The 16,883-nt window shown below is 38.0% G+C and overlaps 1 protein-coding gene across 1 annotated transcript in view; it reads left to right on the top strand.

Annotated features, from left to right (window-relative positions):
• EDRF1 (erythroid differentiation regulatory factor 1) overlaps window positions 1-16,883 on the top strand; it is a 129,005-nt gene that overhangs the window by 105,774 nt on the left and 6,348 nt on the right. The window contains exons 22-23 of the mRNA XM_063435076.1: window positions 10,893-11,002; window positions 15,627-15,778. Coding sequence (XP_063291146.1) covers window positions 10,893-11,002; window positions 15,627-15,778 — 262 coding nt within the window. The remainder of the gene's footprint in view (window positions 1-10,892; window positions 11,003-15,626; window positions 15,779-16,883) is intronic.

Here is a 16,883-nt window from a genome sequence, read left to right as displayed (position 1 = left end):
TGAATTCAACCACTCCCTCCAAAACGTTCTCTTATCGCCCAATCCAGTGCTCCTCTTAGAGGAGGGCATTGAGGACAAGAATTACTTTCACGGTCAGTGCCGCATTCTTCTGATCAAATGCTCGCTATTATCTGTGAGCACAGAGTCTGACTGGGTTCTCAAGGCGGCAGTGCTACTAGTGGCTGTCTGGAAGACAAGGACAGAAGGTGCCTTTAGCAAGTGTGTTAAAAAATGATAAGCTTAGAGTCATGTCTACAAATGCTCGCAATTTAGGGAATAAGATCCATGAACTTGTGGCAATAATGACAACTGATAATGTAGATTTGCTGTTACGGAGACATGGTATAATGAGAAAAATGACTGGGACATAGCAATACCAGAGTACGCTTTGTATAGAAAAGAAAGGGAAGGCAATAAAGGGTGGCCCTGTATGTGAAGGATAGCATAGAATCTAGCCTAATAAAGGTTAGTGAGGCGAACATAGAGTCCGTTTGGGTTAGAATTTGGTAATCACACAATAACTCGTGTAGGTGTGATTTATAGGCCCCCAGGACATATAGAAGAGTTAGATAATCTACTAGTTGAGGAAATAGCTAAAATGACAATAAATGGGGAAGTTATCATCATGGGTGACTTTAATCTTCCTGATGTGAATTGGAAAACCAAAATAGCTGCTTGTGCCAGGAGCACACATATTCTAAACTCCCTACTGGGATTGTCTCTAAAACAAGTAGTTAAGGAGCCAACTCGTAAAGAGGCCATAATAAATTTAGTGTTGACAAATGGAGATTTGGTATCAGATTACTGTAGGTGAATGCTTAGGATCCAGTGATCATCAGTCAGTGTGGTTTTGATAAAGATTATTTTAAACAAACAAATATGTTTGAATGACTATCTGTTCCTGTCCGAATCTGAGATGATTAAATTGCGTATACGCAGAAGTAAATTCACACTGACACACGGAGTTCAGGTTAAAAGAACTTCGAGAAAATTTAATGGCATCTGGTTAAAAAGCGGGCTCGCAGACCCTTATAAGAGCAATATTACATCATCATTGAATATCAAGATAACAACAAATAAACATCATTAATTGGGCTAGGTGTTAAGTGGCTATGTCAATATCCACCCATCAATATTATTAATTGGCTTAAGTACTAAGTGGCTGGCTAAGTGTCCTCCCACCGAGAGGTGGCGTCATCTTGGACACGGGTGTGGTCACGATGGTTCAGGCGCCATCTTGCTAGCACGAGGCTTTACTCGATGGGAGGGGGGCTTTAGGCGCCATTTTGAGTAGTTAGTGATGTTAGATTCGAGGTCAGGTTCAAGGCTTTTTTAGTGAATGGACATTTCATTAGTGCAGTTTCTCATGATCTAACTATGGTATACTTTGTTTCATATTACAGGAACTTGACAATTCCGGTGTTAGTCATATCCTTCTAGAAAATACATTCTCATTCTAATATTCTAAATGCTGTTAGGAAAATCTGTCATATCATGAAGTTAATGGATAAATTTAATAAAGGTTTTTAATCATTCTATAACAGTTTAATATAAGAACAGTGACGGAGTCACACCACCCAAAAACAAAAGTTTTATACTTTAGAAAAACAGACTTTTCTAAAATTAGAATATGTGTAAAGGAGTCATTTATCAGACTGGAACAATTTAAATGGAGTCCAAGAGAAATGGGATTATTTCGCTGAAGGCAACAGAAAATTGCATTAGCCTTGTCAGTAAAAGCAAAAAAGTAAAGAAACCACTGTGGTACTCTGCGGATATGGCCAAAATAGTAAAAAAAACACAAAAAGTTAGCATTTAGTAATTATAAAAAAAAAAAAAAAGAGTGAGGAAGACAGAATGATCTATAAGATTAGGCAGAAAAAGGCTAAGCAAGTTAAAAGAGCTTCCAAATCACACACAGAAGAGAAAATAGCACAGTCGGTAAAAAAAAAAAAGGGGACAAAACATTTTTTTAGATACATAAATGAGAAAAGGAAAGTAAAACAAGGATTAGTTAGATTTAAAACAAAAGAAGGAAGGTATGTAGAAGAGGATAAAGGTCTAGCTGACTGAATATTTTTGTTCAGTATTCACAGATGAAAATGAAGGAAAGGAGAATCAGTTAGGAAAAAGGACAAATTAGTCATTTGTTACATGTGAGTTTACAGAGGAAGAGGTTCTATTTCAATTGTCAAAAGTAAAGACAAATAAGTCAATGGGACCTGATGGAATACACCCAAAGTTATTAAGAGCTTAGTGGTGTACTAGCAAAACCATTAACAGATTTATTTAACCAATCATTGCTAACAGGAGTAGACCCAGAAGATTGGAAGTTAGCGAATGTTGCGCCCATTCACAAGAAAGGGAGTAGGGAGGAGTCGGGCAACTATAGGCCAGTAAGCCTTATGTCAGTAGTGGGAAAAGTAATGGAAACCATGTTAAAGGATAGGATTGTTGAACATCTAAAAATACATGGATTTCAAGATCAGAGACAACATGGGTTTACTTCAGGGAGATCATGCCAAACTAATCTTATTGATTTTTTTGATTGGGTAACTAAAATAATAGATCAGGGTGGTGCAGTAGACATTGCTTACCTAGATTTCAGTAAGGCTATTGACACTGTTGCACATAGAAGGCTTATCAATAAACTGCAATATTTAAGTTTGGATTCCAATATTCATATAGAGAGATGGCCGGATAGTGAGTGTCAAAGGACAGAGCAGGGGGTAACCCTAGGTTATGGGAAGGAGAACAAGAGAAGAGCAGGGTCTGTCCTGTAGAGTATGGTGATATACACCATATATCGTAAATGAACAGTTAAAATTGATAGCTTTATTCAATGAAAACAACACACAACACAAACTGAACTATATACAAAGGGGGAAGAAGGGGGGGGGAGACAAATACATAAGGTGCAAAACACCTAATAGAAAACCACTACCTAGCTCCAGTACTGGGTAAAGGGTGCAGGCAACAGGGTACTCCAGTAGTGAGAGACCTGCTGAGAGCGGGTCAGATCCCTTGGTACTGAAGTGAGGGCTCAGCAGCACTGAATACCTCAGTGTACAAGAGATGTTTCGTCAATTCACTATAATAAGTGACAAGAACTATTCAGAGCAGTGTTGATGGTGCTTCCTCTTCCAATGAGAGAACAGCCGAGTTGAATTAACCAGTAATCACTTCATGTGAAGTGTCTGCAATGGTAACAAAGTACATTGGTACACTACTGGGTATAGAGTGTCTGCAGGTATAACAAAGTGCGTCTGTACGGATACAGTGCTTGAGTTAACAGTCGGAGCCTAATGTGTCTGGATACTTCCGTGCACCACTGCCTGTTACAGTTATTGCAAGTGGTCACGGGGTCCGTCTGTGAAGAGATAGTGTAGCGGGTTAGGGCTTAAACTACCGAGGCCAGTTGCTAGTAGGATCAGTTCGTCCTACTTTACTATCTAGATTACAAACTGATACCCGTTAGGCTAGAGAGAAGGTTTCCCCGTGAGGGGGTATTACATATTTCAGTGGTTGCAAATCTTACCAAAGTTCATCTGCACATGTCTAATGTTTGTCGCAGGGCTGCGGATGGTGAGGCGAGTTGCTTGGAGAAGCAGTGCGTGGTGGGCCACTCTCCGAGATGCAACTGGTTACCATAGAGTAGTCAGCCGTGCATATGGGCAAGTATCCACAAGGAGAGTGGGTACACTAACACAAGGAGAGTGGGTACACTAACACAAGAAGTGAGTGTGTATCAAATCGTATGTGCTAGACCCTATACCTGTGCCCCATGGGTTGTAAGGTAGAGGCTGAAAAAATCGTCATCAGTTACCTAGCAAGAATTACTTGTTTAACCAGCTGGCTTGGTCGAGCCGGATATAGGGTAAAAGAGAGAATGATGCCTTCATGGGCACCAGGTATAGGAAAGAGGTATATAGAGAGGGAAAGTGCAGTCCTTAATTGTAGATGTGCCGCTAACCCTATCGGGTAATGTGTGCGATAATAGTACAGGAGAGAGTCCCAAAAGGGGAATCGGTATGAATGTTAGGTAGTGGTGACCCAGCTTTAAGGTTCAGTGGGTCGGGTGACGGTCTCACCCAGAGTCGGTCTTTTAGTCGGTTTTCGTTTTGACAGGGTCGGGTATGGTCTTCCAGCTGTCTGTCCCGACGTACGTTTCGCCTGTGTGTATCAGGCTCGTCAGGGGAGATGCAATATTTAAGTTTGGATTCCAATATTGTTGAATGGGTAAGGCAGTGGCTGAGTGACAGGCAACAGAGGGTTGTAGTCAGTGGAGTATATTCGAAGCATGGGCTTGTCACCAGTGGGGTACCTCCGAGATCTGTACTTGGACCCATTGTCTTTAATATTTTTATTAGTGATATTGCAGAAGGTCTTGATGGTAAGGTATGTCTTTTTGCTGATGATACTAAGATATGTAACAGGGTTGATGTTCCAGGAGGGACAAGCCAAATGGCAAATGATTTAGCTAAACTAGAAAAATGGCAACTGCAACTTACCTTTAATGTGGATAAGTGCAAGATAATGCATCTTGGGCGTAAAAACCCAAGGGCAGAGTACAGAATATTTGAGAGAGTCCTAACCTCAATTTCTGAGGAAATGGATTTAGGGGTGATTATTTCTGATGACTTAAAGGTAGGCAGACAATGTAATAGAGCAGCAGGAAATGCTAGCAGAATGCTTGGTTGTATAGGGATAGCCATTAGCAGTAGAAAGAGGGAAGTGCTCATGCCATTGTACAGAACACTTGGAGTATTATACGCAGTACTGGAGACTGTATCTCCAGAAGGATATTGATACTTTAGAGAGAGTTCAGAGAAGGGCTACTAAACTGGTTCATGGATTGCAGGATAAAACTTACCAGGAAAGGTTAAAGGATCTTAACATGTATAGCTTGGAGGAAAGACGAGACAGGGGGGATATGATAGAAACATTTAAATACATAAAGGGAATCAACACAGTAAAGGAGGAGACTATATTTAAAAGGAGAAAAACTACCACATCAAGAGGACATAGTCTTAAATTAGAGGGACAAAGGTTTAAAAATAATATCAGGAAGTATTATTTTACTGAGAGGGTAGTGGATACATGGAATGGCCTTCAAGCTGAAGTGGTGGAGGTTAACACAGTAAAGGAGTTTAAGCATGTCTGGGATAGGCATAAGGCTATCCTAACTATAAGATAAGGCCAGGGACTAATGAAAGTATTTAGAAAATTGGGCAGACTAGATGGGCCGAATGGTTCTTATCTGCCGTCACATTCTATGTTTCAATGTTTCCAGCTCTACTATTTTTTGCGTAAAAATTGAGGATCACTGGTTCATTCTGCAGATCTGCTGGTTTAATAAATAACTCTGGCATTGTTCTTCTGAAATAGCCTGGGAAATTACTGGACTATATTACATGGTACGTTCCTATAATTCAATCAATAGCTTTTATTTTTAATTGCCTATGAATTCTTTATTTTGTATATCCACAGGTTTCCCTTTTAGATCTTCCATTTACTCATCCATCTCTCTAACATCTGGGACAATAGGTTTAAAACAAAACAAAATCAATACTTTGTCCCAGAAGAAATCTGATTTATTCTTGTGATGAAATTTGTCCCGCTGCGTGCAATTGACACAGGAAAAGAGACACTGTAATCCCTAAATAGCTCAATAGAAAACAACAATTTTTGTCGTACACTGATATTGGGCACTTTAAATCACAGTTTGTCATTTGGTGTATGAAAACCTTTTCTTACAGTGCCATTAATGTTTGTCAGGATTGACACCTGATGTGTTAAGTGCCTGCCAAAAAAAAAATAATCTATTTCTTCTTTTAAAAAGGAAAAGGAGGCATTCATTTTAGTAGTACCTGTTTCTAAAAAGGATCCTACTCGCTGTATCTGTAACAAAGATTATTGTAGATTAACCTAGAGCTGAAAATGTCAAATATTTGAAACCATTTTTGACGATGTTTTGGGATTAGAATATCTGAAAACAGATTTTGAGGTTTGCTACATTTTTATTTAATAATCAATTTCATGCAAATTCGCAGTAGGACCTTGTTAACAACAAAAATATGAAGTTTTTAAATAGGGCTGGAGTAATTATTTAACTCTTTAGAATTGAGCAGTGAGACTGCAGGGGCATGATCTGTACACGAAAACTACTTTATTAAAGGGACACTATAGTCACCAGAACAACTACAGCGTATTGCATTTGTTCTGGTGAGTAGAATCACTCCCTTCAGGCTTTTTGCTGTAAATACCGTATTTTCAGAGAAAATGCAGTGTTTACATTACAGCCTAGTGATAACTTCACTGGCCACTCCGCAGATAGCTGTTAGAGATCCTTCCTGGGTCATGGCTGCCTAAAATGCATCCAAACATTCAGTATCTCCTCCCTCTGCATGCAGGCACTGAACTTTCCTCATAGAGATTCATTGATTCAATTCATCTCTATGAGGAGATGCTGATTGGCCAGGGCTGTGTTTAAACTGTGCTGGCTCTGCCCTTGATCTGCCTCTTTGTGAGTCTCAGCCAATCCTATGGGGAAGTATTGTGATTGGATCAGACCACCACTTCTGATGATGTCAGATCCAGACTTGAAAACAAGTAAGATTTTACTATATTTAGGGAGGAATGAGGGGACCAGGGTGGCTAGATGGTTGTTTTAACCCTATAGGGTTAGGAATACATGGTTGTGTTTCTGACACTATAGTGCTCCTTAAAACTAAAGTTATTTTGGTGCTTAGAGTATGCCTTAAATCCTTCCAGATATATTTACTAGAAAACCAAAGAATCATCTTTTAATACCTTTGCACTGAAAGTTTGTAGGTTGTCAAGGTCTAGGTATGGACCAAAGCAAATGTGACTTAAGCTCTGCATAAGTGATATACACATTCATTTTTAGCGGAGTCTAAGCATGGCTTTACCTTGGCAGAACTAGTGCCTGGATCCCCTTGTACAAAGGGAACACAAACTTTATAAGGCAAATGTGTGGTTTTTCTAGTTATACTTTCCTAGACATGGGAATATTTGCTGTCTGCAGAAATCTTGCATTAAAGGAGAACCCAAATGTTAATTTTGTGTTTTGGCCAGAGTCCAGCATGCAGTATAACCCAGGATTTAATTTACACAACTTTAACAGCCATTCCGTATGAGAAAAGAAACAATTAAATGAAGTCACAATTTATTTCAGAAGGATGAGATACAGAATACATACTTTGGTATTGGAATAGTAACACTGTATAGAACATCAGACTTTTTTTCTATTCCACATAAATAATAAATTTCTTTTATTTTTCAAAGGCAGAATTTATAATCTATAGATTGCCATATAACTAGTGTCTGGATACTTCTATACCAGCTTTTCTTGACGGACACATCATATTCATCCAGGCAACTGCTCTAAATAGGTTGACTACTGTAGAAGCATTGCCTTCCCTATTGCAATGGATACCTCTCTGATGTTGCTGATCAAACAATATTATTTAATTCTGGGACCTTGACATTGACACTGTAGATGTTGGTGGACTTTATTTACCATGAGGTTTAGCTAGCTTTAAGGTAGCCACGATCACCACAAGAACAATAGTCCACCAAGCTCTGCAATGCCAACGTTGGCCATTATTGCTTGGGCATAATCTATATACCGTATATACTCGAGTATAAGTAGAGTTTTTCGGCACATTTTTTGTGCTGAAAAACCCCAACTCGACTTATACGCGAGCCAATGTCTGTATTATGGTAACTTACATTGCCATAATACAGACAAGGGGCTGTGTAGGAGGGGGCTGGCAGAGAGCGTTTACTTACCTCTCCTGTCAGCTCCCTCCTCCTCCGCGCCGGTCCGGTCAGCACCTCGGTCAGCTCCCAGTGTAAGTCTCGCGAGAGCCGCGGGGTCATAGTGCGGCTCTCGCGAGACTTACACTGGGACTTGCGGAGGGAGCTGCAGGAGAGGTAAGTGCTTCCTGCCAGCCCCCTCCACTGAACTGCCAATGCCACTGGACCACCAGGGAGTGAGAGCCCCCCTCCCTGCCATGTATCAAGCAGGGAGGGGGGACGAAAAAAATAAATAAATAAAAATATAAATAATAATAAAATATTAATAATAAAAAAGAAATGACTAATAAAACAAACAAAAAGTATTACAATAATAATTTAAAAAATAATAATAAAAATGCCCACCCCCCACCAAGGCTCTGCATCACACACACACTCTGCATCACACACAAACTCTGCATCACACACAAACTCTGCATCACACACACACTCTGCATCACACACACACACTCTGCATTCATACACACACTGCAATCACACACACACTGCACTCATACACACACACACTGCATTCATTATATACACACACACTGTAAATAAATATTCAATCAATATAATTTTTTTAGGATCTCATTTTATTTAGAAATTTACCAGTAGCTGCTGCATTTCCCAGTCTAGTCTTATACTTGAGTCAATAAGTTTTCCCAGTTTTCTGGTGGTAAAATTAAGGGCCTCGGCTTATATTCGGGTCGGCTTATACTCGAGTATATACGGTACCTGGAAATGTATGAAGGCCTTTTAATTTTGAACGATGCAGCTGTAAGCCCCAAATCATCATCATCATCATCCTCCTCCTTCCCTGCAACAAGGCCTTTCAATTTTACTCTGCTCTACCCACCCACCCTGGTTCCTTCTAACTATATAGCATGCTCTTCCAGCTGTTTGGAACCACAGCCAATCACCTCCGCATGCTATTAGCTGCTGCAGTTATACTATTAACTCTCTCTGCCATCACATACAAATCCTTCTGCTACCTCTTGTCTCATCTCCCCAGTTTAACCTTTAGATTTTAAGATAGAGGGCAGGGCCCTCTACCTGTTGTATCGGTTTGTTCTTATTGTGTTGTATTTCCCAATTGTACGGCGCTGCAGAATATGTTGGCGCTTTATAAATGCCAGTAATAAATAATAAATAAGTACTAAATACATATTAATTCTTACCTTGTTGAGTGACAGGTTATCACAATGTATTTGCATATTTCCGTATTCCAGATACTAGGCATGGGGAGGAACATGAATAAATCTGTGTATTCATTTGATATGGGAATCTGTTTATAAAGCTTTAACTTGGCACCATTCTTACAATGCAGCAAGCTTGATGTGCTGTGGGTGTCCTGCCAAAGGGTATTTAGCAAGCAGATGTATAGACGGCATGAGATGGTAAGGAGGCATAGATACAAGTTACGATAAAGCCCTACTCACATGTGTCTCCATGCCCGGTGTATTATCAGCCTGCAGGCTCAAATTACCCCAAATTTACAAATCATGTTAGTTTGACTGCAGAATTGCTGCGTTGAGAGAAAAATATGTTAAAGGACTCAGGCAACCTTGTTTATGTGAATGTTGTATTATCCCCAATAGCAGCTGCTAAGCAGTGTCTGCAGCACGGAGTGGAACTAAGCCAGTGAATTGGTGATATTTAAAATGGTCTGAGGTTACCCTCTGCACTCTCATTCACTAAGGCAAACAGCCTTTTCACCATCAATGCCAAACTGTCTATTTATGTCTGTTTATGGAATCACTTCCATTTCAGCTCACAAAAAAATGTGGATTTTATTTGATAAGTAAGTAAACCATATAATTTATAAAGAGATTTGTTGTACACGTAATCAGGTATAAGGTGAAACATAGTGACGCTAGTTAAACTTTCAATTAAATTCAAGTCCCTATTATATACAAATGATTTATGAATTTAAAAATTATAGGTATGTGTAATACATAATAACCATTTATTTCCCATAACCAGCGAAAACAGGACTTGGATAAAATATATAGAGTTTAGTTATAAATTATATATACAAGAAGCAGGACACCTACTCATTCACTAACCCACAATATCAAAGCTCACAGAATGATATAGATATATATATATTATATTTATTTTATTTTTTCACCCCTAATCAAGACAAAAATAATGGGGATTTATTTACAATATATGTGATCATACATTGCATAAGACTGCCACGATGCCAATGTACCCAATTGTTGGCTGGTCCTATCCTGGCAACCTAATGTATGCTCTTAATCATATATGATATAGATACACACTGATCAGCCACAACATTAAAACCCACTGACAATAACATTGATTGTATAGTTACAATGGCACCTGCCAGCGGGTGGGATATAACAGCAAGTGAACAGTCAGTTCTTGAATTTTATGTGTTGGAAGCTGGAAAAATGGGCAAGTGAAAATATCTGAGTGACTTTGACATGGCTAGATGATTGGGTCACAGCATCTCTAAAACGGTAAGTATTGTGGGGTGGTATCCTGATAAGCAGTGGGTTAGTACTTACCATTAGGGGTGCAACTGGAGAATCAACGTCGGGGTCGTGGGCGTGTGTGTGTGTGTGTGTATATATATATATATGTGTATGTATGTATCTATATGTCATGATCTTTACCAAAATATAAACATGGGCAAAATCTGTACAAAACACATTTTTGCATTTATTTTTGGGCCGAATCCGTTCAGCTGAACCAAATATTTCCATCAAACCAGAGTCTAGAAAAAGAGTCTGCAACGCTATATGTAATCTGTTCATCTCGCTCAAAATCAACCAGACCCAAGTGTGAAATGCATATTGGACAATAATCACAAAAAATAGACTATACTGCAGCCATTGAGGTTTTTCTGATCTAACTTTTATTCATACCAGTACTTTTTTGACATTTTTTCATTTGAATCCTGCTGAAGTTCTCTCGGCAAATGTAACTTAAAAATCAGTTCTTTACATATGAGCTATCGAACGTTCTATGAGTGCAAGCATTGTGTATTAAAACTCTTGTAATGATCCAATTTTATTAATTTTTTTATAATTTTTTTGAAGGTCAAAATAGCAATGCAGGAAAGTTAAAGACCCTCTGTGGAGCTCTGGATATTATGATGAAAAACCGCTGTGCGTTTGTTGTTCTAGAAAAGGAGCTTGCGTCTGAGCAGGTAAGCAAACGTTTCACAGCGTGCCTGTTCGCCTGTCTTCAAACGTGCTTTTATTGTTATCTTTGCAGATCTAATTAGAACACTTGTTTCAATCCTTTGTTTTAATGATTCCGGAGGTTTAATACTTGGAGAATGCATGAGTATGTGCGCCGCATTTTCAGATCACCAAGAAATTCTTTCTCGGCTTAGCTGTCAAAATGACCATCTGCCATTAGCTTATGTGAGCAAATAAACTTCTCATCAGCATTTTAATAAGTAGGCAAACGAAAAATGGAATTCTTAAATCTGAGCTTGGCTCACTGCAAAATAATGTCAGACAGAAATTCAATTGTAATGTTCAATTTTGTATAATGTTGTAATTGAGTAGATTTCATTTATTTGCAATGTCTTTTCTCTTTCCTTTTTTGATGAAATATACAGAGCTGTATTTTGACTAGAGAAAAAAAACTACATTTGAAACCGCCTATAGATCAATTCTTCATTAGACCAGGGTTTGTACAAAATCGACAAGGGAAGTTTAAATTAAAGGTCAGAATAGCAAAATGTTGCCGACTTTTAGAAAATTGTTTGTTTTATTTTTCTCCACGATCGCTACGTTTAGGCCAACATTGCCAAACTTGACCACTACTTTTCCTACCCATTACCACAAATTGTTATACATACAGTTTTTGTCAGTAGAACTAAAAATTCATAGCTTCTGCTACTTGAGGTACAGAGATAACCCATGCACATGTTTTGTAGGAGTGTCTATAACTGTGTAAAGTTTGCCTGCCTCCCTAACTTTTAGGGAAATTTGCCAAGCTAAGTTAAATAAGCTTTTTGTGGTACCTGGAGTAGAAGAAATGCTCTCCTGCTTTTGTCAGTTAGATTTTTCATTGAATTTACGTTAAAGTTTTGAGCCGTTATGCTGAAAGAGGCCTGTTCTTTGAGGATATTTGTGATTTTAAGGTACAGATTCTTTGGAGAGAGGAAGTAAAATAAATGCATTATGTGTGTTAACCCCTTAAGGACCAAACTTCTGGAATAAAAGGGAATCATGACGTGTCACACACGTCATGTGTCCTTAAGGGGTTAAACAACACAGGCGTGTGCAGCACATATCCTTGGGGTATGCACCCAACTATATTTTTTGTAAAAGAGGAATATCACTCTTTCATTAATTAAAAATGACAAGTTGTTGCTCTGTGGTAATCGGACCCGCACAAAATAAACAACTCAATATTTTGCACAAAATGGATTAGCATTAGGCAGTACCTTAATATCTCCAACATGCACCCAATGTTTTTAGCAAGCCTGATAGAAAAGTTATCGCCACAATGCCCAATCCACATTTCATGTAGCCTCAACTAGTCAGAATTTTGGAGATAGAGATATATATATATATATATATATATATATATATATATATATATATATATATATATATATATATATATATATATATATATATATATATATATATATATATATATATATATATATAATCTCAAAATTACTCTTTTTTTTTTTTTTTTAAACTTGTGTTTTTTTTTTTTACATACATCTTACCAATGTTACCTATATTTATAAAAGAGTTACCCCAGGTAATGTAATGAATGAAACATTCCTGCCAGACTACTCAATTCATCGTACAAAAGGTTAGGGTACAAAGCAAATATAAACATTGCATGAGCTTTGTGCAAGAGAGCAGTTGTGCTTCTTATCGAAGTTGACAGCCTGGCTTATTCCTTCATCACAGGGACAACTGTGTTCATTTGTGCATCTCTTCAAGGGCAGATTTGTATAAATGATTATGAACGTGTCCTCTGTGTCACCAGCTCGGCTTCTCTGCAGCCTTTACTACTTTCTATAATTTTGTGCTTCATCAGCGTTTTATCAGTCTCCGCAGTGTCTCAGCCTATTTGTCACTTTTCTCTTTGCCGCTGGGAGCGAGTCATAGATTTCGTTTTGCATTTCTGTACCTGTGATGTCCTCCTCAGTAAATAACATGGGTTGTGCTCTTGGTGTGTTTGAGTTAGATTTGCAGTCAGGTCTTCTTTGGAAGGTCGAATCCACAAATTCAACCCTTCCTTCGTCTTCGTGTCCTTGTAAAGAAAATCTTTGTTATGATGAACCAGCCAGTACAACTGTAGTTTACGAACACGTGAAATTCTTTTTGATATCTAGATTTAGAATTGTTAATTTAATGTTAAAGAGCATACAGGAAGAGCATATTGGATATTGCTTCAATCGTTGAGATATTTGTGGGTCTACGAAGTAATCTGAAGGTAGCTCTTTTTTTATTATGGAGAATTGCGGATGTGGAAGTGAATGCAAGCTGGTGCATCACTAAAAGTAAAGTCAGGGTGAATAGTGATGGATCAGGTATGAGGAAGTCATACTGGGAGATGCAATACATTTTATTTTTTATTTTTTTGGAACGTAAAGGATGTTTGAGAACCATAGCGTGAAGATTGATGGATAGTTCTGAATGTAGTCACTATTGCAAGAGTTGAATCAGTAGTACTTAAGAAATATGTTTTTGTGAAACATCTACTGGTGAATTTTCAGTTGTTGTCTTGAAAATACGTGTATGGTCTGTATTTACAGAGAGTATATACAGATCTTCACTTTATCGGATTAGCGATCCGTGAAAACTGAAGCACAGTGTAGACTCGTTTAATCTGGAAAACCGATCCATTCCATTGATGTGAACATGACAAATCAATGTGTATTTTCCAACTTACATTGCAAGCTGGAGTTAAACACCATTTTAATTTACATTTTATTGAAATCTATTAATATATGCAAAATATACATTAATATAAAAAAAAAGATACTCTCGTTTGAAGGTCCAGCCTTCACTGCAAATGTGATGAGCTCTCGCCAAACCAAAAGCTATTTGGGTCACTTAGATCTTATAAGCAGTACTTAAGGGATTCCGAAAGTTGTACTGCTTTGTAAAAAATAAATAAATTAATTAAAAAAAAATTTTTTCCCAAAAGGCTGATTTTAGTAAATGATGGTACATGAGGGAGGGAATGGATTATGAAGCTTCCCATTGTAGGTCAGCTCCCAGTCCTGCCTGCAAGATGAGAAGTTGACTACGTCTGTTGCTAGCATGCAGTGCTCTCTGTCATAATACATCTTTTTTTTTTATCTCAGTATGTTCAGTATTTCAGGCGAAAAGCTGCACTTACAGATTCCTACCACCACAACTACTTATAAAATCAGAAGTGATCATGGTGGATGAAGTAACCCTTTAACAAGAGCATGGCCTGCAGAGGCTAACTTTGTTTGTTTCAGTGTTTCTGTAAGCTTGCACAAAAGTCTTTTGCAGAGAACAACATTTCATCTTTAACACAAACAGGGTTATTTATAAAGTGGGAATTCAAGGTAAATTTTAAACTTTAGGTCAAAATAGCTGAATTTAGCATAGCTGACTTGGCTTGAGAGTATGGCTTTTTTAACTTTAACATTCACCTTTTAATTCTCACTTTAGTGAATAACCCTGATAGAGGAAACACAGTATTTTCTTTTCACCTTTGAGCACCTTTATCCCTATGGAGCATGTTGTTTTTAGTCCTTTTTAACCCCTTAAGGACACACAACGGAAATATTCTGTCATGATTCCCTTTTATTCCAGAAGTTGTGTCCTTAATGGGTTAATTTACCCAGAATTGGTACGCCGGTGGGAGGGGTTCTGCCCAAAAGGGGGCGGACCTGCCCATTAACACCAGGCTGCCTGCCAATCAGTTTAGCTGGCCCACTCAGGGCAGAACATGCAGGGAGCGCGGTTTCCTAGTGCCCTAAACACAGCGCTCGTGCTATGATTGTTGGGATATACGGCAGGACAGAGCCCGAAAATCTGGGCAGTCCAGCTGAAATGAGTATGGTTGGGAGGCTTGATTCTGCAATTGCTTTTTAAACATATTAATCCTTTATAGAATACAGTATATTTTTAGCAATGTTATTTCATTCCCAGTATTTAATCAGTATTTTGGAGATTTAAAAGATGCAAATAAGAATTGTTTGTTTTTTTTTGTTTTTTTTTTTAAAGTTACCAAAAAAAATTATCAAATGAATGTTGATGCTGATAATCTTTCTCCAGCAATCAAACAGAACTATTTTAGTCTTCATGGCTTTCACGCCCTTCTGGCTCCAAGCAGGTTACTGTGAATGCTGGGTTAAGTTTAACAATTGATGAAGTATTTCCTTAATCCATATATCCATATTCCTCCCGCATAGTGATTGAATGTTCTCGGGAGTTTCAGCCGTGGCATTTAACGAAAGTCTGTATTTCCCGTTCACCCGGCACTGAAAATGGCTTGTGTAGATTGTGTTGAGGAGAGAATAGCGCAGGAATGTATTATACTGATAAGCCTTTTTAAATGAGTGAGCTATACACGCTTCCACTGAATATCAATTGAAGGCAAAGTATAAAAAAAAAAAAAAATGAGAAAAAGCAGCAACTGCAGTTCATGTCAGAGTACTCATTGAATAGTCCTTCGCAGACACTTGGCACCATAGGGTATTGTGTTTCTCAAATTGAGGAACTGAAATCCACCTTGTTGGAGAACGTGTGTATATATGTTAAGGCTAAACGTGCTGTGCATAACGGTTGAATACCATTTATTCTTCTCAGGGAGCCGAGGCTTCGAGGGAGAAATCAGGAGATTCTTCGGGTAATCTCAACAAAGAAGAAGTTCTAAAACTCGTTGATATTTTTGAGTCTCGCTTGTCTTACCTGCTTCTCCAGTTTATCAAACTAATGACCACCTCCAAAAAGAAAAACAGGTAACTGGCTTTTTCCACCTTCCTTTATCGGGACCTTGTGTGTCATTTTTATGTATTTAAAAAAAAAAAGTTACCTTTTTTGCCCCCTCTTTAGTACTATGTTTAGTTATGCCAAATATTTAACAAAGGTGTTTTTTTTAGGGTCTGAAAAATAAATGTAGATGTATTAAAAATCCACTTTTCTGTATTTACCTCTATTCTGGAACTAAGCACCTCCAGAAACTATATACCGGTATACGTTTTCTACAAAGCAATATGGTCCCTGACTGTGTCTGGACTGAACTAGATTGTAATGTTCTTTGCTAAGTCTTCAATATAAAGTTTTGAGAAAACTAAGCGTTCACATGAAGTAAATATTGATCCAAACTATATGTGATTGTCAATGATCACTTCAGCTGTAAGGGTGATTTTTATAAATCCTTTATTTTATTAGTGCGAAAAGTAACAACAAGCGTGCATAGCCACGATAGCATCTGCAGGTATTTTTCAAATCATTGCAAAGTGTGGCAGTTAAGACAGCACATTTTTTTTATATATAACAAGAGGGTAACAGGTTATTCACATCATTGAATTAAATTTTAACATGCTAAGTTAAGACGTGTATATAATTAATTTATATGTAGCTTTGCATCGTTAGGAAAGACAGCCTTTACGTTAAAAATGTTAATGCCATGTTATTAACAGTTAACACTAAGTAAAAGATGGTGGTTTTAAACATGAGTTACATTCTTTATGCTTAACTTTAGTTATTAATCAATAGCGGAGCCACAGTAATTAAGGGTTAACAGAGGTAGCTTAGCTTAATGGTTGTGTTTCTAAATAAGTACATTAATACACAGGCTAGTAGTGTTTGTCTAATTAGATGTCACAAAGGTTAAAATGAATGCAGGCATAAAACAATTATCGGTAAAGACCTCGCTTGGTACATGTTAACATGAAAGCAAGATTAATAAGCAAAACTTAAATGTCAACTGGCTGGGGGGGGAGGGGGGCAGCCCGATACTGCGGATGCTGCATGCTTTTAGAGTACAGGGAGAGCGTCCGCCTCTCCTCTGCTCTGTGAGATGTAGGCCTCGATCCTCTATTCCGGGTTCCCTGCAAGTTA

This window comes from Pelobates fuscus, chromosome 10, assembly GCF_036172605.1.
Source record: "Pelobates fuscus isolate aPelFus1 chromosome 10, aPelFus1.pri, whole genome shotgun sequence".
NCBI classification, from domain to species: Eukaryota; Metazoa; Chordata; class Amphibia; order Anura; family Pelobatidae; genus Pelobates; species Pelobates fuscus.
This window is presented reverse-complemented; position numbering and strand designations above follow the sequence as displayed.